The sequence below is a fragment of the Choloepus didactylus genome (assembly GCF_015220235.1).
Source record: "Choloepus didactylus isolate mChoDid1 chromosome 26 unlocalized genomic scaffold, mChoDid1.pri SUPER_26_unloc2, whole genome shotgun sequence".
In the NCBI taxonomy this organism is placed as follows: domain Eukaryota; kingdom Metazoa; phylum Chordata; class Mammalia; order Pilosa; family Megalonychidae; genus Choloepus; species Choloepus didactylus.
Window position 1 is genome coordinate 1,202,481 of NW_023637615.1, and position 20,765 is coordinate 1,223,245.

The following is a 20,765-nucleotide window of genomic DNA, read 5'->3' on the forward strand; positions in this document are numbered from 1 at the left end:
GCTCGGGGGTGGTATGATCGGGGTTTTGTTCCTGTGTATTCCTATCGGGGTCTTAGATGGTTTCCACGCCAGGGATCTCATAAGGGTTCTCAGAGTATTGCAGCATACGAACGTTGATATTGTTTTGCTGGAGCCCAAGGAGGAAGATACCCATGAATCAGAGAGCTAGCATCATGTAGCAACAGAGCAAACACTAGAGACGGAATAAAAACTGAACTAAGTTTATTTGTTATGTTTTTCATAATCAACATCCATGGGCGGGAGGGGGGTGGGTTGGGAATGGGATGTTCGTGGTGGAGGGGAGGGGATGGGGGAAGCTGCTGCGATTCAGTGGTCCATGGGTTCATCCGTGGTGTTCAGTTCTCGGAGTTTAATGTGCATTGGGTAAAATATCATCCCTCCTTCTCCCGTCTCAATGATGGCTGTTTCCCACACCAGCTTCATCAGGTCTAGGTCACAGGACACGAGCCCGTGGGTTGGAGTCTGCTCACTTGGAGTGTCTCTGTCAGTATAATATAGGGGGACTGCGGCGGCTACCGGGGTATCTTTCCTGAGGATGAGTAATTTGGGGCTGTTGTTGGTAACGGTGACATGGAGTCTTATGTTGGGTAGCCAAACGGTGGGCTGCACGATCGTTGTCTGGTTTTGTTCCAAGCCCGCTATGAAGAGAGCAGGGGTTTTCCCAGATTTTCTTTGTCCCAAGTGGAAACAGGCTATAACTCTGAAGGTGGTCGATTCTCCCGGCTTCACGACCTTTTTCTTCTCCAGAAAAAGGGGAATAAAATGCCCTCCCTGGGATGATGAGGATTGGGGTATGCTGGCTTTATGGAGTATAATCTCTGAGGGGTTTCCGCTGGTGCAGATGTGCAGCTGGACCCACAGGCTGTCTTGCAGCAGCACATTCCCCATGATCTTGATGGTTGCTCGAAACATGTTTGCATCGGGTAGATAGTGTAGGGAGACGCTCTTAGGGGCGATGGTGTTTTTGTTACCTAGGTTAGTAACTCTGGCATCTAAGAGTTGGAAGAAGCGACTGATTCTTGTACTGCGAAAGTGGAGGAAGTAGGTCTGGGGAGCGACTTGGGTGGCCTCGCCACTGAGGACGAGGCTGTTGTTATCCTGGCCCTCTTGTAAGAGGGCGAACTTTGTGTCTGGGACGACGAGGTCCTCATACTTGCGGGCATCTGGGTCCTCCTGTCCCTGGGAGACGTAAGTGCATAGGCTGTTTTGGGGTACTGGGCTGACCCACAGGATGGCCATTTCTATGGTCCGTGGGGGGATCTCTGAGGATGACTCACAGCCCCACACCGAGAAGGTGATGTGTTTGTGGTAGTCAAAGAGGTAACAGGGCACTACTTTCACTGCGAGGGTGTTGCTGGGACAGCCGCCCCTATGAGTTGTTTTCCGCGCGACCGGGAGGAGCACGGCAACGCCGCGGGTGAATGGCTCCAGCTCGAGCAAGGAGGAGAGAAGTCCGAAGGAGGCGTAGTCTCGCACCATCTGCTGGACGGAGAAGGGAAGTGTCACAATCTGGAACGGCAGTGATGTGCTGCCACTCTGCTGCCTGACTGCGGCGTAGTTGGTTAAGTGAAAGATGCCCCCGCATGCAGTGATCTCCCAAGGGCCTACGGGAAAGGTAGCAGAGATGTTCATGGCAGCGGGCAGGTGTGAGGCGAGTGCCAGCTCCTAACTAACGATACCCGATGGGTATCTCGCGCGGGGAACTAGGCTGGCTGTAAACCCGGGCCTGGAACTAGGCTGGCTGTGTGGGGCGCCGCTTGGTTAGGGGTCCATGGTAAGGCGCCGCTTGGTTAGGGGTCCATGGTAAGGCACGGCAAGGTTATCCGCTCCTCGGCCCCACAGGGCCCTGGAACTAGGCCGGGTGTAAAATTCCTATTCCCTACCGGGCATTGCCCGGCTAGGGGGTCAGGGCAAGGTGCAGTAGTTATCCGCTTCCCGGCCCCACGGGGCCCTGGAACTACATCCACTCGTGTAAAAAAACCGTGCAGTAGGTATGTGTAGTAAACTCCAAAAGCAGCCGAAGAGGTAAACCTGGCAGGCAAGAAGGTCTGCGACTGGCCGAACCAGCAACCCGCCTTATATGCTTCCCAAACACTCAAATTCCCCTGACAAACCAAAATGTCAAGAAAATCCAGTGCCTAACATGTCCATAAAAACGCCGAAGCTTCCCAGGGGTGAGGAGGAGTTTCCCCCAACTCAGTCTGAGAGGCCGGCCCGGGAAGCCACCCTGCAACTGTTACAGGGCTCCTGAGACCCCCGGGAGGGTGGGGACCCGGGGACCCGGGACCGGGGAGACGGGGTCAGCTCCACCCCAGCTGTCATCTCCGGGAAGCGAGGCGCGCGGAGAGACCCCCAACCCCAAATTAGACCCTAGCCCCCCTCGCGCAGCCCCCTGGGTAATCTGGAGTGAGCGGAGCCTGCCGGGAGCTCCCCCGGCCCCCCTGGGACCCCTCACCTGGACCCTGGGGGCTGGGGAGGCCCGGTGCGCTCCATGCTGGGCGCGCTGCTCGCCATGCCGGGCCGCCGCGCCGCCCCGCCCCGCCCGCTCTCCCCGCCCCCGGCGGGTCCGGGGCAGCGGGGACCCGGCCTGGCCGAGTCCCCGGGGCCTGGAGGCCTCCCCGGGCCTGGCGGAGCCCGAGCCGGAGCCCGGGGTTCGGAGGCTCCGGGAGTTGGTGGTTTGACAAGTTGAGGCTGGCAGGGCTAAAGAGGAAGGGCCCGGGGCGGTGACTCACCGCCCATCCGAGAGGCAAAGTCCCGGGCCCGACAGTACTATTTCGGGGTGGTATTAACGCATATTAAAACACTGCACTCTCTAACTCGTTTGGCTACGCGCCATGGCTGGCAACAGACCCCCACACTTAGCCCAGCTATGGGCCCTGGTTTTCCCACTTTACAAACGTAGCCATGCAGAGGCGGGTTTTCCCCAAAGGGCTGCGCGGGATTGACAACTTCCAAAACTCAACGTCCCTTAAGCTCATGCAAACGGTGACCTCCGCCCTGGCTGCCGCCACCGATGACTGGTTCTCTGACGAGAGACACCTCTCTGACACTAACGCCGCCTTGTGTCTCTTGAATGGCTACTATGCCAGCCGAACGGGCACAGAACTACCCGTCACGCACAAGGAGTTGCTGGCTAACCTGGAGGGAAAACTCGAGCTCCTGGTGACCGAGCTCAAACAAAGCGATCACGTGAACCTGGGATTTGACTTCACATACCCCACAAACAGCCAAAGGGCCTCCATGGCGCCCCTGGAGAGGGGGGACACGTACGCGACAGGGTTCTTTAACAAACATAGAATCTATACCACTCTCAAAAAATATAACATGTTTCCCTCCACAAAATCTACCCCGTTCCCCGGCCAGACTCCCCCCCCCCCCCCCGATGTTGTGTACACAATCACTAACAGTATTTTTGGGCCAGACATTCCCCCGTTCGCGGCCTTTCAGTGGAACCTCAGGGTGGGACTGAAGGCCCTGGAATGCTTAGTGGTGGTTTACCTGCTTCTGGAAACGGCCCAGCTCACTGCTACCTCCTCTAGGCGCCTCAACATGCCATCCCTTCTGGGGAGCCGCTTTCAAAACCCCCAGGGGACCACAGTCCCATCACAGTCCGCTGGCCGTGTTGTCTTTAAAGGGGGGCAACTGACATCATTCCTGTTTAGCAACTATCTCGCCCCCTCCCTCGCCCACAATCCACAGGCCCCCATATCAGCCCTTTTTCCTGGAGTTACCCTCCTGGCCCTGGAGAGCAGGATGGATCTGGAACGGAGTCCTTCTGCGCCCCAGGTCATTAAACTCAGTGGTGCCAAGTTCAATGAACTCATCGAGATCATTAATCAGACACTCTCATTCAGGGACCCGGCTGCCCTCCTCCAGGCCAGGACGGCGCTGAGGATGTCCATAGAGGCGGGTCTCGCCAACCTCCTAGCCAATCCCTCCCCCACCGCGGCGGCCCAAGCAATCATCAGAGCACAGTTCGCGGGGCATGATGACTATGACAGACTTTATTTTGTTGTTTTGGGCTTTTTGCCAACAACCATGGCTGTGGTTTAGAACAAGTGGCTGTTACTGAAAATAAACAGATAGTGAAGTGTATCCGATTGCGCCTTCTTTTGTTCCTCCGCGCCGCCGCCTTCTTGTGCCGGGATTCCCCGCATGCATCTCCGATCCCCACAGACAACATCCACCGGCCCCAGATACCCAGCGCTCGTCGCCTCTGAGAGAAAAGTTTTATGGAGCCTGAGGTACCCTGCTAACATCAGATAGAGGATGAAACCCTTCCCCGAGAAAACCCTGACCCAGGGTTCTTCCCCGTCCCTCCCCCACCGTGTAACAGGCAGTATCCAATCACCATGAGCAACCTTCCGGGAAGGACACCCCCCAGGGTGTAGAGGTAGTTTCCATCTTTGAGGTTTCTAGGGGCCACCGTCACCGGTACCCTCACCCCGAGCCTGTGCAGGATGTAGCTGCTGAGTCCAGCCAGCAGCTCGGGTTTGGAATTAAGACGGAGCCACAGGGCGGCACTGCTAGCCTGCTCTACCAGCATCTCGTGCGTAATACCCATTTTTTGCACACACCCATCATAGATAAATTTCCAGACCTCGCGGGGCACCTTCCTGCCTAAGACCACGTCGTCCTGGTTGCCCGCGTTGGCGACGGCTTCCCGAAGTAAGTATACGTTGAGACACAGCCCGTACATCTTACACAGCACCAGGTGCAGGTATCTGAGCTCCTGACTGGTGAGCGTATTTAATCGCTGCCCGTACACAGCCTTCCACATCAGGCTCTCCACCCCCGCGCTCATACGCCTGTCCCGCCATACGTGCGCCCCAAAGACATCCATGCTGGTGTTGGTCCTCGACAAGGAACTGCTTTCTAAATACCTCTCCCTACCGCCGCCCATCCCCCTGAACATAGAACACCTCCCTGAGGCGGAGGTGGGCGTCTCCCTGGGCTTGGTCTGGGTGAACCATGGGCTTTTTTTCGTGGGGGTCATCACCTCAGAGGACTTCCTGGATTGGGTCACGCGCATATTCCCCAACTCCAGTGTGGCACAGACCCCAAGCGCGCAGTTACCCACCGACCCCATCGTGGAGACGCTCCACGCCTGGCTTCCGGAGCTCTCCCTCTCGTCCGTGCGCCCAGACGGCCTAGCAGATGCAGTCGCCCAAGCCCAAACCCAAGTCCATCAGCAAAATGACGAGGCGGGGGCTCCCTCCCCTCCCCCCCACCCCCCCACCCCCCGGCCCTCCTTCATCGTGTAACCATCTGCGCGCTGGGCAGGCGCCGCGGGGCGGTGGCAGTCTATGGCCGGAACCTCAACTGGGTACTCTCCAAGTTTGAGTCCCTCAATTCCAGTGAGATTAAAAAGGTCACTGAGGCCTGCGAGGCGGTGGACCTCGCCTCAGTGCCCGCGCCGGTCTTCACTGCCTGTCCTGAGGCACTCCTGGCCAAAGCTGTAGACGCGGGGTTCATCAGGAACCGACTGGAGCTCCTACAGGCAGACAAAGACGTGGCCGCAATCAAAAAAAAGCTAACATATTTAAAGGCCAGCGAGGAGGGGAAGTCTCTCACGGATCCAACATCTCCCCGTCCCCCAACTCCTGATCTTCATCCTCCCGGAGCGACTACCGCTACTGCCATGAGAGCGGGGGGTAGTGGCAACGCGGGCACCGGGGGCGAGGAGACCATCAGTGTTCCCCGCGCCACCTTCGTGACCATGCTCCAGACCAACCTGGAAAATCTCCGGCAGGGAGGATCTGCCGCGGCCCCTCCTCCCGGCAACAGAGTGCAGTACAGCGGCGGCGACCCCTATGGTCCCTACGGTTACCCGTACGCCCGGCCCCTTTCTTCCCTTTCCAGCCTCCGCCCCACCAGCAACACTCTGTACACTGCTTCCAGCCGCAACCCCACCTCCCTTACGGTTACTTTCCCCTGTCGCAATCAGACGGAGGACCGCCCTTCTCGTCTCCACCCCGGCTGGCGCCAGAACTGCATAATTTCTTCGGGGCGTCCCCCTTTGTTCTGGCGCACAGCAACCCGGTCCACCCGAACAACTTCCATCCGTGCGGCAACATCTACCCATGCGGCGGCGGGGGCGGGGGCTATAGCGGGTACGGGGGCTACTCTACCCGGCATGGGTCCAATAAGAGGAAAAGAGATGCTGACGGCCCAGATGAGGGAGGAGAAGGTGAAGTAGACGGGGCCATGTTTCCCGGGGAGCAGTCCATTCTGTACAAGAACCTGAGCTCGCTCACCAAAAGCATTTCAAATCTCCAAGCGGAGGTCCAATCCCTGAAGCACCAAGCCGCGGTCGTCGCCCCCCAAACCTCTCCTCATCCCTCCCGTCCTCACCCTCTTCCCCCAAATCCATACTGTCGGAAATAAAGCGGTAGCTGTAAGGGAATAAAAGCTCACTCGGTTTTGGAGGAGAAAAGAATTTATTTGCAATCTTGCAAGATAGGGCGTCCAGCCAAACGTGGCAGGCTGGCGCGCCAGAGGAAGAGAATGGCCATCTTTAAATCTCCTACTCCTAATTCGCAAGTCCCTCCCCTGTTTCCCCATTGACTGGATACTACAGAGGTTACAGCCTATCCGAGAACACTAACTAATTCATCTTTTGAGATTTTAATTTGTACAGCCAATCCCAGAGAGCCAACTAGCTCATTATTGAGATTTGGAACTGATCAGCCTATCCCAGAGAGTTCATTTAGTTTAAAAAAAGTTTTTCTTTTTTGCTGTGAGTTCCTGCCTCTTATTTTACCTCATATTTCTTTACATTCTAGTAACCATGGTTACTTTTCCATATAAGGGGCTGACAGATTCTTCTCTTTATCATGGGGCTTGTTTAAACTGGTTTTGCCTCCATTTCCCTTATTCCATGCTGTCTCTATGTGAAAACTTGTTGGGGACGATTAAGGTAGCATGTATAAAATCCACCCTCAGCGATGCCGGAGATATGCAATATGACCGCTAGGGCTGATGCAATAGCGGCTTAAGTTGCCCTCAGCCTTCTACGGAAGTGATAGCCGTTCGCGCCTAAGATTCGCGCCTAGAGTGCTAGCTTTACTACCTGCCTTCTACCCCAGCAACAGTAGCCACCAATCCTGTGCTAGCCTTACATCTGCCATCCGCCCTAGCAACAGCAGCAGCCAATCCTAGACCACCACCCGCCTTTGCAGCCACCAATCCTAGGCCGCCACCCGTTCGTACTAGCCACTCCCTCTACCTTAGAGTATATATACCCTGCCTCTTCAATAAAGTTTTGCAGCTTGATCAGAAACCTGTCTTGCTATCGTTCTTCATGTCTCTTGTCCCATACCATTCTTCCCTCGCAGGAGTTGGAGCCTCGGTTGATCGTCCCGCAGGCCGGGACAACTGGCGCCCAACGTGGGGCTCGAGCTTTGTGAGGGACAGAACGCCGCACTCAAGGAGAGAGCTCTCACACTCACCGCACCCGGGATCGCCGCGGGGAAGCGCGCTCGCGAGACAGATCCGTTCACCAGTCGATCAGTGCCGGCGAAAGGAAAGAAGAAGAAGAAAAGAAAGCAACAAAAGGTAAGCCCCCACCCTCATCATGGGACAAGGAATTTCCCAACACGAATTATATGTTAGTCAAGTTAAGCAATCACTCAAGGCACGAGGAACACGAGTAAAGAAAAAAGATCTCACGCGCTTTTTTAATTTTCTGTTAAAAACCTGCCCTTGGTTCCCTCGAGAAGGTACTATAGACCACCAGTGCTGGCTAAGAGTTGGAGATTGTTTAAAAGATTATTTTCGATCCTTTGGTCCTGAAAAGGTCCCGGTTACTGCCTTTTCTTATTGGAACCTAATTAATGAAATTCTAAAAGTCCAGTCTTCAGCTTCAGACATTCAAAACCTCTGTAAATTAGGAGAGGAAGCTTTGAAAGAGCACTCTCGCCCTGCTTCAGCGTGCGGCTCAGTAATTATTAACATGCCTGAATATCCCTTAAACGAAAATCCTAACAGGGATAGGCCAAATACCCCAACCAGTCAAGTCAGTTTGTCGCCCGATCAGCAAGAAATCGACCCAAAGTCTGAAATTTCTCCCTCTTTGGAGGAACCGGAGGTTAAAATTTCTCCCTCTTTAGAAAATAACTCCCTTCCTCCATTTCGGCCACCCCCTTACGCACCCGATTTTCTCAAACCATATTCTCATTCTTATCCAGTCACACCCTTATCTCAGTTTCGCGCTTTAAAAGAAGCCACAGAAAATCTCCGGCTACACGCCGATAATTTTAGAGAAACTTTTAAACAGGAGCGGCAGCATACCGCCGATTTGCTCGCGGACCTCCGGTCGGCAACTCAAAGCATTGCAGCCCTTTCGCTTCCAGAAAATGCCCGCTCATCGCGCCTCCATTGTACTCGCTGCGCCTATGCTTTTCCGGTTACGCGTAGTCAGACTCAAGATTCTCAAAATGGCGCCGCCGGCTCCCAAAATGGTGTCGCTGGCTCCAAAAATGGCGATTCTAGTAGCGATAGCGAGGAGAGTAATAAATCAGATTCCCCCGAATCTAGCGAAGCAGAGCAGGAGGAAGCTAGTTCCACCTCAACAGCTAAATATAAAAAACTTAGTCTAAAATATCTAGAGAAATTAAAAAAGGCAGTGAGTGATTATGGCGCTACCACCCCTTTCACGCTCGCCCTGCTGGAAAGCCTTAGTGAAAAGGAACTTATTCCTAACAATTGGTCCCAGCTAGCCAGAGCTGCCTTGTCTGGCGGTGATTTCCTGTTATGGAAATCCGATTATGAGGAGCATTGTAAAAAATATGCCGCCCGTAATGCCCGTAAGACCACTTCTAAAACTTGGACCTTAAATAAATTTTTAGGTCACAGTCCCTACCATCAAAATGATAAGCAGGCTCAATTCCCCCCAGGTCTCTTAGCGCAAATACAAACAGCTGCACTTAGAGCATGGAAAAAACTTCCGCAAAAGGGCGCCACCACTGCCTCTCTCGCTAAATTAAGACAGGGACCTGATGAACCATATACTGATTTCCTTAGCTGCCTGCAAAACATGGCTGAGCGTTTATTTGGGGCCAGCGAAAACGAAAGTGATTTCGTTAAACACCTGGCCTATGAAAATGCTAACGCTGCCTGCCAAGCAGCAATCCGCCCCTTTCGTAATACCAATCTTAATAATTACATAAAGCTCTGTTCTGGCATCGGGCCACACTAAAACCCTTGGAATAGCTATTGGCGCCGCTCTTCAAAATTTTGCAGCGCAGCACAAAAATTTTGTGGCACAAGCAAGGCCTCCAACATGCTATAACTGTAAGCAACTTGGCCATTTCTCAAAAAATTGCCCTGTGCCACGGATTAATTCCCCCTTACCCACTATCAACAAACCCCTATTGCCGCCCTCTATTTGTCCCCGCTGTAAAAGAGGGTTTCACTGGGCGTCTGAATGCCATTCTCAGACAGACATAAACGGCCAACCCCTTAAGCCTAAGCCTCAGGGAAACTTCCAATGGGGCCGGCCCCAGGCCCCAACCAGAACGAACCCAGGGGCAGTATGGTTTGTTCAGCCATCCCCAATCGCAGTACCCGTGCTCCCAATCATAAACCACGCTGCTATATCTCAGACTTATGGAGAGCAACAGCAGGGAGCGCAGGAATGGACCTCTGTACCGCCTCCGAATCAATATTAACCCCAGAAAACAGTCCTCTCCTCATACCAACAGGAGTCTATGGACCTTTACCCCCTAATACCTTTGGTCTTATTCTGGGAAGAGCTAGTGTCACCCTGCGCGGAGTACAAATCATCCCAGGTGTGCTAAATAATGATTTTAGAGGTGAAATACAAATAATCGCAGCCACCTCAAACAATATTATCTCTATTCCTTCTGGCACTCGAATAGCGCAACTTATAATACTCTCCGTTCAGCATGTCAACTCAAACTTCAAAAAACTCCAGCACCCTACAGAGGCCCCTGGATCCTCCGATATTTTTTGGGCACAGCCAATATCCCATAATCGGCCCATCTTACGATTGAAATTAAATGGTAAATCTTTTGAAGGTATCTTAGACACGGGCTGACGCCACAATTATATCTTCAAATCACTGGCCTAAATCCTGGCCTCTCACGGCCGCTGCCACCCACTTACAAGGAATAGGCAAAACCACAAATCCTTTACAGAGTTCACAAACCTTAAAATGGGAGGATGAGGAAGGGAATGCTGGTACAGTTATACCATATGTTATCCCCCATCTCCCCATCAATCTATGGGGCAGAGATATATTAAATCAAATGAAGGTTTTTATGTGCAGCCCTAGTGATACAGTCACTGCTCAAATGCTTAAAATGAACTTTCTCCCTGGCAAAGGCCTGGGCAAAACTAATCAAGGGATGAAACTGCCCATCTCTGTAACACCTAATATAGCTAGAACAGGACTTGGGTTCTCCCAAAATTTATCCTAATGGCCATTGACATCCCTGTACCCCATGCTGAAAAAATTTCCTGGAAATTTACGGAACCAGTGTGGGTTGATCAATGGCCTCTAATTCAGGAAAAGACCCTAGCGGCTATAAAGTTAGTACAGGAACAACTTAATGCCGGACATATTGAACCTACTCAGTCCCCTTGGAACACTCCTATTTTTGTCATAAAAAAGAAATCAGGTAATTGGAGATTGCTGCAAGATTTGTGACCCGTAAACAAAGCTATGGTACCTATGGGAGCACTGCAACCTGGCCTCCCTTCGCCAGTTGCTATCCCTATTAATTTTTACAAAATAGTTATAGATTTAAAAGATTGTTTTTTCTCCATACCCCTTCACCCGGAAGATAGACAATATTTTGCCTTTAGTGTCCCTCAAATTAATTTTCAAGGCCCTATGCCTCGATTTCAATGGAAGGTTTTACCGCAAGGCATGGCTAATAGTCCAACTTTATGCCAAAAATTTGTTGCTGATGCCGTCAACCCTGTCAGACAACTATGGCCACAAATTTACATTCTCCATTATATGGATGATATTCTATTAGCAGGCCAGGACATATCTAAACTGCATTCTTGCTTTCAGAATCTTCTTAAACATCTAACAGCAAAAGGTCTTCAAATAGCCCCTAATAAGATACAAACTTCAGATCCCTTTTCCTATCTAGGATTCGAACTTTGGCACCAGCAAGTTTTAACACCTCGCATTCAATTGCGAACCTCCCATCTCTTAACGCTAAATGACTTCCAAAAACTTTTAGGGGACATTCAATGGCTTTGCCCCTACCTAAAACTGCCCACTGAAACTCTCCTGCCGCTCAATAATATCTTAAAGGGAGATGCAAACCCCTCCTCTCCCAGAAACCTAACTCCAGAAGCAAGGCAGGCGCTCACCATCATCAATCAGGCTATCCAAAATCAAATTTGCTATCAAATAAGCTACCACCAGCCTTTAGTCTTTATAGTTCTTGCCACAACCCACACACCTACAGGTGTATTCTGGCAATCCAATTTAAAATCACCAAACGGGCGAGGTCACCCATTGCTTTGGGTTCACCTCCCTGCTACTCCAACAAAGGTGCTCTTACCGTATATTTCTCTTATAGCTGCCCTCATAACTAAAGGCTGACAAACTAGTCGCCAGTTGTTTGGAAAAGACCCTGATTCCCTTATCATCCCGTACACCCAAGATCAAATCCATTGGCTTTTCCAAACCGACGACGAATGGGCTATCGCATGCTCTTCGTTTCTGGGTGATATTAATAACCATTACCCCAGCGATCCGTTAATCCAATTCACTAAAATCCATCAGTTCACCTTCCCAAAGGTCACCAAAACAAAGCCAATAAACCCTGCTGTTTTGGTCTTTACTGACGGTTCAGCAAATGGGACCGCAGCATATGTCATCCAAGGCCAGGCATTTTCCCTGCACTCTCCCTATACCTCCGCTCAACTCGTTGAGCTCTATGCAGTCCTGCAGGTCTTTTCCCATCTCCAAGACCGACCTTTTAATTTGTATACTGACAGCGCGTATATAGCTCAGTCTGTACCGCTATTAGAAACAACTCCATTTATCAAACCATCCACCAATGCAGTTCCCTTATTCTCAAAGTTACAAAAACTAATTCTTAAATGACAGCGTCCCTTTTTTATAGGACACCTCCGTGCCCACCAGCACTTGCCAGGCCCTCTAACGGAAGGCAATGCAATGGCAGATGCTGCCACCCAATTAATATGTCCTAATTTTTCTAACTCTCTAACCTTAGCTTCTCAAGCCCATGCTCAACACCACCTAAATGCAAATACCCTTCGCTTAAAATTCAATATTACAAGGGAACAAGCAAGGGAAGTTGTTAAAGCCTGCAAAAACTGTGTGACCCAACTACCAGTCCCTCATTTAGGAGTCAATCCAAAAGGACTCATCCCAAATGAAATCTGGCAAATGGATGTCACCCACTTTGCCGGTTTTGGGCAACTTAAATATATCCATGTTTGTGTTGACACATATAGTGGATTTATTCAAGCTAGCTTGCAAACAGGAGAAGCTTCGAAGCATGTTATTTCTCATTTACTACACTGATTCGCTACTTTAGGCCAACCTAAAATCATTAAAACAGACAATGGGCCTGGATATATTGGAAAAAAATTTTCAAACCTTCTGTCAACAATTACAAATTAAGCATACTATGGGAATACCATATAACCCCCAGGGGCAAGGAATAGTAGAATGAGCACATCGCACCTTAAAAAATGCCCTGTGCCGCCTAGCCAAAAGCACTCTCAATCTCACAAAACAATGACCTCAAGACCTTTTACATCATGCTCTTATTGTTCTTAACTTCCTAACTCTGGATGATGAAGGACAATCTGCAGCTGACAGACATTGGCATCCCAAAACACAAATGCAACAAGCCACTGTTATGTGGCGTGACCCCTTAACGTCAGAATGGAATGGGCCTGACCCCGTGATTATTTGGGGACGAGGCTCTGCTTGCATATATGATCAAAAAAGAGAAGGTCCTTGTTGGCTTCCAGAACGGCTGATAAAACATATTAATTCCTCATTGCCGAAACAAACCCCTGAGACACTTCCCTCCCCTCCTCTTAATGATAACCTTTCCAGGGTAGAAGCCTCTCCCTGAGAAAAATATCTTTCTTTTCTCTTCCAGCGCATCAATAACTCCTGCTATAACCCATCCGGAGACGACCAGCCCGCACACAACCGGAAGTGGAAAGAAGTCCTGCTTACAGGTTTATTCCATCACTAATCACATGAATTACCACTTGAATTACTATTGGCTTTTACTCATTAGTCTTTTGGCCTTGCTGTTTGCAGCCGGATTAGCAACCGTTGCCCCAAAAGATTGGAATCTGTTAGAAAGATTCCTGCTTGCTATAGCATATTTGTGTGTCGTAGGGTGTATTACTTTGCTAGCTTGTCTCCCTTAACAGAAAGGACCAATAGCCTCTATTAGTATGGCGTTGTTACGCTTACTGCCATTTAAAGTTGCCACCTTATATTTTTTCCTGCAAAGTGTGCGTGCCACCTTCGGCAATTCCAACCCCCATCAGCCTTGGAAATGGACCTTGGCACGATGGGAAGATTCCACGGTTGTGCAAATCCAAATTACAGCAGGACGCCCCTCCTTCCTTGTTTATGCCAGTGATCTAATTAAATGTTCAGACGGCGCACCATGCCTTAACAAAGCCCAATATTACATGTGCCCGGCCTCCAACCCCAGAAAACAATATTGCAATACTCCCAACCAGTACTATTGTACATACTGGGGGTGTGAAACATTAGCTACCAATTGGAAACCTTCCGCCCCTGATCACTACCTAACTTTAAAATGGTCCCCCCTTGGCTGCACACTCGGTAAACACACCACCTTATCTACATTTGGTGACTCAAACTGTGAAAAACTAAATCTCACCGTACAACTCCCCACTGATAACTCTTGGTTAAACGGTCGGACATGGGGCTTTAGAATCTACTTATTTTCATCAACCGACCCAGGAACTCTTATTGTAATAAAAAAGGAAGCAGTACAGCAAAAGCCTTCTTCCATTGGACCAAATATAGTGCTCGCGCCTCCAGCTACCCCTCCTGTCCCGAGCACGCCCAGTACAAATCTTTCCAAAATTCACCCCACTACCCCCCCTTTCACTAACATTCCAATATTGTCGTCCTCAAGCCCGTTCATATCATTTGATAGCCCGCTTCATCTGAGGGGGGGTGGCGGCCGGTTGCTAAATCCTAGGCTCTCGGGATTGCTCGGAGGGTACCGGCGGCGGGGGCTCTTTCCCGGAGGCGAGGGCAAGGCGGGGGACTGGGCCCGGTCCCCGCCGGTGGCGTGCAAGGTGTGGAGGGTGGCGAGAAAGGAACAGGCGGGACACGTTTCTTTGAGGGTGAGGAAGCCAAGAGAGTTTATTAGGGGAGAGTACAAGCTTATATCGGGCGGTTTAGAGGGCGGGGTAGCTGTAGAGGTTAAAGGCTTGGATTGGTTCTGAGAGGGCGCGGAGGTTGTTTGAAAAGGGGCGGGAGTTGCTCCGGTAACGAAGAGGGTGGAGGGTGCGGGTAAGGCACGGGGGGGGGGTTTTCTCCGGCAAGCCCTCCCCAACGGTTGTACTTTGGGGTGAGGAAATGGGGCCTGCATTCGGCTCCACTTTCTCAGGCCCAGGGGGCCGTGGAGGGTGCTACCACCCGTGCCCCACTACCTTTCCTAGGGGCTGATCAGTTCCCCTGGCCCAGGCCCGCCAAGTCGGAACTCGATAACAGTGTCCCGCATTTCCCCCTTCTTTTCTAATTAGAGGAAGAAGCTTACTGGAGAGATCCGCCAAGGGATGAGGGAAAGGGGAGGTGGGGGAAGGGATAGGGGTAGATGGTAGTCAGAGAGGCTGGAGCTCGACGTTGGTGTGGTGCCCGGGCGTTCGAGAGGGGCCTCGCTGCTTGCAGGATGGACGAGGGTAGCGACGCTGCAGAGGGTCAGCTTCTTCAGTGGAGGCAAGTTGTTGATACTGGACTTGCACAAATGATGAAAAGACAGCATTGGCTTGGTTCTTAGCAAGCTGGACAATTCTGCGGATAATGCAGGGCCCTAGGGTGAGAGCTAGAATAATCATTAGTAGGGGGCCGATGAGAGGGAGGAGGTATGGGAGGAGGGGGGTAAAGATGTGGGACCAATAGTTGGTGGTTTCATGGTTTCTTTTGCGTTGTTCTAGTCCCTCTCGGACCTTTTTTAGGCTGTCTTCGGCGAGACCTGTGGAATTGGCATATACACAGCACTTTTCTTTTAGTGCGGCGCAAAGGCCTCCTTCTTTGAGGAGGAGAAGGTCGAGACCTCGGCGGTTTTGGAGCACGACCTGAGAGGGAGTTGACAGAATTTTTAAGATGGGAAATAGCGTTTTGTAGGTGACGAATGTCCTCGTCAACAGCCGCCCGGAGGTGAGTTAGGGCGGAGCCTTGACTGGCTAATGCAGAGATATCGGTGCCAGCGCCTGCAAGACCTAGGAGAGAGGCAATTGTGAGGGCGGTGATGGGTTTTCGCTTTTGCAGAGTGGCAGGAACTGCAGTTTTTTCCAGGCGGAGGAAGAAATCTTCTTCGCTGTGGTATAGGACCCTAGGGATAAGGACAATTAGGAGGCAAGTTTCATTAGTTGTATTGAGGGTTTGCACATTAAGGCAGGGGGTAAGTCCTGTAGAGGAGCAGAGCCATTGGGAGGAGTTGTGAGGAATAAGAAATTTGGCAGGGCTGCTGGGAGATGAGTAGTTGGCACAAGCTGTGAGGTTGGGAGAGTTACTTGAGCGAGAGCGGATGCACTGTCCTGTAAAGGAGACTGAATGAAAGGTTAGGGGGACGGCAGAGGTATTCCAATTGCATTCCGAGGGGCTATTCTCTGTATTTTCTGAAAAGGAAAGGTTGGAGGCGACGGGCTCATACAGGGAGGAGGAGGTGCAGAGGCAAAGCCAGCAGGAGGAGGTAAGATTGGGGTTGGAGGAATTCACTGAGGTGAAGGCCGCTTGGATAAGGCCGAGGAGGGGAGAGGAGTAATGAGAGGGGGGTAGAAAAGGTTGGGGTGGTGGGGTTGGTGATACGCTGTTTGCAGCTGAGGTGCGGCTGGAGGGCTGTGGAAAAAGGGGGTTAAGGACTTGGTTGGGACCTATGCCAGAGGGTGTTTTTAATGCAGTATTTTGGCATGGTTGGCTTACAGCCTCCTTTTTTATGAGAATAAGTGATCCTCAGTCGGCTCCTTTCTCATAGATTCTGAAGCCCCAAGTTTGACCGAGTAACCAGGAGGGATCAGTGGGGAGCTGCACTGTAAGATTAAGATGTGTGCAGGATCCCTCGCTTTCTTGGCCGAGCCAGTTAACTGTAGGGAGTTTGCACCCTGTAGGGGCCCACTTTAAGGTAAGGTAATGATTAGGAACAGGAGGCTTCCAATTAGTGGCTAATGTTTCACACCCCCAGTATGCACAGTAGTACTCGTTGGGGGAATTACAGTACGATTTTCCAGGATTTGAGGATGGGCACATGTAATATTGGGCCTGGGGATCACTTACCTTTCGAGCGCAGGTTTCTTCGACTCTGGAGACAAAGGTGGCGAAAGGCTCACTCGGCTCCTGGAAGAGCTTGGTGAATTTATTAGGCCGACAGGCGGAGCAGTTGGCAAAAGCTCGCAAGGCGATTCCCCGAAGGATAGGCCAAAAGGTGGCAGGTGCATTAATATAAGCAGATGCATTTATAAACGCTCCCGTGCCCAAGTAAGCTTCGGGGTGATAATAGACTCCAGTGGCTGCGTCTTGCTCGCTTTGCTTAGCTGCTTCCGCCTGGAAGTGAGCACGCCAATCAACAAACTGGCCGGGGTTAAGAATGGTACGGGCAAGCGAGGCCCAGTCTTGGGGGAGGCAAAAGTCCATGGAGAGATCCTGCAGTATTTGGGAAGCGTATGGGCTACCTAACCCGTCTTCCTTGACGGCCCTGCGAAGCTGCTTGATAGTATCTGAGTCAATGGGATACCAGTCGTACGGTTTCTGCGGTGTGGGGGTAAGGTTAAGAGGAAAGCAGCGAAAAGCACGAGAGAAAGGAGGACGCGCTTGCAGAGGGCCTGGCACGGGAGTGGGGGTAGGGGGAGCGTTGTCCCAAGGGTTGCCTTGAGGTGTAGAAGGCAGCCAGGGGTTGTTAGTCCGCAGGGTGGGAAGAGCGGCGGCAGCTGCCGGTAGCGGCTCCGAGGGGGAGCTCGCCGAAGGGGGAGGCGGAAGTGGGAGGCCCCAAGCGTCGCAAGATGGCGGCGTGGTGGGAGTGGCTAAGGCATAAGATGGCGGACTAGCCCTGTCCTGTGAAAGGGCGGGGTCTAAGGCATAAGATGGCGGACTAACTCCGCCCTGTGAAAGGGCGGGGCCTAAGGCATAAGATGGCGGACTAGCTCCGCCCTGTGAAAGGGCGGGGTAAAGCGCATGCGGTTTCCGGCCCGGCTTAGGGCTGACGTCATCACTAGAGCACTTCCTCCCCTCAGTGGAAGAAGAAGGAGGAAGTTCGCCATTTTGGAGAGACTTAGTATTGCTTTGTTTTTGGGGGGCGACTTCGAGCGCGTTGTTAATATGCTCGACTAAGGATTCTGCGTCCGAATCGTGGTCTGCATTGGTCTCGCTGTCTGAATCTGTTGACTGAGTTGATAGGGCCTCCTTGGATTTAATGGGGCCTCGATCAGGGGGGAGGGAGCCTTGAAGGCAGGAGCGGACAGTTATTAAGGTGGGGAGCAAGCCGGGAGGGAAGCGCTTGCTCTCATGTTCCATGGCGTTGGTGACCCGATCAATAAGGCGATTATAAGTAACAGGGTCCCAAAGATGGCAAGTGGTGAGCCATGGGTTAAAGGGCAGCAGGAGGTCCCAGTATACTTGCAGCTGTCGGACAGACACCTTACAGCGATGTGTGTCTAGGAGACCCGCTAGAGCGCGAACTTGAGGTGCTTGGCGTGCAGATAGACGATTACCCATAGCGGAGGGAGAAAAAAGGGGGGGTTGTTTATTGAGTAAAGAAAATGAGGTAAACCGTGGCCGCGAGGCCGAAGGAGATGGCGAGAATAGAAAGCAGGACCCTCTGGTAGCGAGAGCAGTTTGGGGGGGGGCGGTTGCAAAGAGGCACACGGCGCCAAACAAAGAAACAAAGACACAAAGGACCACAGCAAAGTAATGGAGGGGAAGAGGGAAAGCTACTGGAGGAAGAGTGTTAGGAGGAATGGGGGGACATAGGAAGAGAAGACGAAAGGTAGTCAGGGGCAAAAGCCAGGTTAATGCGGGAAAGGAAGAGCGGCCCGGGCGCGGAGCGGCGTGGGAGAGGCGGCTCCGGACGTGGAGCGGCGAGGGAGAGGCGGCCCTTACCTTGCAGGCGAGGAGACGGGGAGTTGGAGAGGCGTCCGGGCGAGCGGGTGGTTTTACTGGACCGCTGCGTGGAGAGGACCGGCCCCACGTTGGGCGCCCGTTGCGGTCGCAGTTGACTCGTCTGAGGGGGGGGTGGCGGCCGGTTGCTAAATCCTAGGCTCTCGGGATTGCTCGGAGGGTACCGGCGGCGGGGGCTCTTTCCCGGAGGCGAGGGCGAGGCGGGGGACTGGGCCCGGTCCCCGGCGGTGGCGTGCACGGTGTGGAGGGCGGCGAGAAAGGAACAGGCGGGACATGTTTCTTTGAGGGTGAGGAAGCCAAGAGAGTTTATTAGGGGAGAGTACAAGCTTATATCGGGCGGTTTAGAGGGCGGGGTAGCTGTAGAGGTTAAAGGCTTGGATTGGTTCTGAGAGGGCGCGGAGGTTGTTTGAAAAGGGGCGGGAGTTGCTCCGGTAACGAAGAGGGTGGAGGGTGCGGGTAAGGCACGGGGGGGGGGTTTTCTCCGGCAAGCCCTCCCCAACGGTTGTACTTTGGGGTGAGGAAATGGGGCCTGCATTCGGCTCCACTTTCTCAGGCCCGGGGGGCCGTGGAGGGCGCTACCACCCGTGCCCCACTACCTTTCCTAGGGGCTGATCAGTTCCCCTGGCCCAGGCCCGCCAAGTCGGAACTCGATAACAGTGTCCCGCAACCTTTCTCTCTCTAAACTCCTCCCAGCCTAATTTTACTCGTAGTTGTTGGCTGTGTTTCTCTGCCAAGCCTCCTTATTATGATGCTATAGCTTTTAATGTTACATTTAATACTTCTAATGAAGACAATCCTTCCCAATGCCCTTGGAATGCAAGAAAAATCGGTCTCACTATGCAATCCGTTCTTCACTCTGGGCATTGTATTGGTAACATTTCCGCCTCCTTAAAAACAGTCTGTGCACAGTCGTCCTCTCCATCGCCTGGTAAATTCTATATCCCCCCAACAGGGGCAAAATGGTTGTGCTCTTCTACGGGGCTTACTCCTTGCTTATCAGCAAAAGCCCTAACTGAAACAGGGGAAATGTGCCTCTTAGTGGCTGTGTTACGCCATGTCCTCTTCCATACAGAGGAAGACCTTTATCACCACTTGGTCGCGCAATCTCCAGCCACGCTGAGAAAGAAAAGAGAACTTGTTATGGTTGTTACTATTGCTTCTCTTTTAGGTATTACTGGCCTAGGCACCGGAATCGCCTCTATCGTTCTCCAAAACCAAGGCTTCTCCCACCTAAGAGCTGCTATAGACGAAGATTTAGCCCGCATTGAAACCTCCATTACCCATCTTGAAAAATCCCTTACATCCCTATCGGAGGTTGTTCTCCAAAACAGGAGAGGCTTAGATCTGCTTTTCCTTAAGCAAGGAGGGCTTTGTGCTGCGCTAGGTGAGGAATGTTGCTTTTACGCTGACCATTCTGGCATAGTTAAGGATTCCATGACCAAACTTAGGGAAGGAATTGAAAATCGCAAACGCGAGCGAGAAACCCAAGGGGGTATCTCCTGGGGGCTTAATGGAATCCTCCCCTACCTCCTCCCTATACTAGGCCCCTTAGTAACCATACTCCTTATAATATCCTTTGCACCTTGGGCCATAAAAAGAATAGTACAGCTAGTTAAGGACCAAATTGATTCTGCCCTAAGCAAGCCTATTCAAGTGCATTATCACAGATCATCTGACTGCTACCCATCCTTACGGGTAAGAAACCCCCTCCTACGGGAGCAGCATATAACTCCAAAGTATGCTTCTAGCGTATGCTATGATTGGTACCGCTGGGTGCGAGGCAAAGCACTGCAAAGGAGGGCCAAAGCAACTAAAGGCCATTTTTGAGCTCCTTGAGAAATATGCCTCATTTGCATAGGGGTTCGCTCTGCAAAAACTCCCCTCCCCAGAAAAACAGAGCCACAAACAACTTGGGGAATGAGGCCTCTATTTCCCCCAGCAGGTTAATGCCAAAAGAGTGCTCGATCAGCATTCTTCCTCCATCCTTTTGAAAAACAAAGAGAGGAGATGTTGGGGACGATTAAGGTAGCATGTATAAAATCCACCCTCAGCGATGCCGGAGATATGCAATATGACTGCTAGGGCTGATGCAATAGCGGCTTAAGTTGCCCTCAGCCTTCTACGGAAGTGATAGCCGTTGGCGCCTAAGATTCGCGCCTAGAGTGCTAGCTTTACTACCTGCCTTCTACCCCAGCAACAGTAGCCACCAATTCTGTGCTAGCCTTACATCTGCCATCCGCCCTAGCAACAGCAGCAGCCAATCCTAGACCGCCACCCGCCTTTGCAGCCACCAATCCTAGGCCGCCACCCGTTCGTACTAGCCACTCCCTCTACCTTAGAGTATATATACCCTGCCTCTTCAATAAAGTTTTGCAGCTTGATCAGAAAC

The 20,765-nt window shown here is 51.9% G+C and overlaps 2 protein-coding genes across 6 annotated transcripts; both read right to left on the minus strand.

Annotated features, from left to right (window-relative positions):
- Positions 1-219: 219 nt before the first annotated feature.
- LOC119525763 lies at positions 220-2,857 on the minus strand. The gene is made up of 3 exons (XM_037824555.1): positions 2,851-2,857; positions 2,477-2,721; positions 220-1,503 (listed from the first exon to the last, which is right to left on the minus strand). The coding sequence occupies exons 1-3, from the start codon at positions 2,855-2,857 to the stop codon at positions 328-330; spliced, it is 1,428 nt and encodes a 475-aa protein (XP_037680483.1). The 3' UTR covers positions 220-327.
- Positions 2,858-3,970: 1,113 nt separating this feature from the next.
- On the minus strand, positions 3,971-5,242 carry LOC119525785. 5 transcript variants are annotated; one of them, XM_037824573.1, is made up of 2 exons: positions 4,373-5,242; positions 3,971-4,237 (listed from the first exon to the last, which is right to left on the minus strand). In XM_037824573.1, exons 1-2 carry the CDS (start codon positions 5,108-5,110, stop codon positions 3,986-3,988), a joined length of 990 nt encoding a protein of 329 aa, XP_037680501.1. In that variant the 5' UTR covers positions 5,111-5,242; the 3' UTR covers positions 3,971-3,985. The 5 variants fall into 5 exon arrangements, with proteins under 5 accessions (XP_037680501.1, XP_037680500.1, XP_037680499.1 ...); XM_037824572.1 differs by having other exon boundaries at positions 3,971-4,270; XM_037824571.1 differs by having other exon boundaries at positions 3,971-4,273.
- Between the last annotated feature and the right edge of the window lie 15,523 nt (positions 5,243-20,765).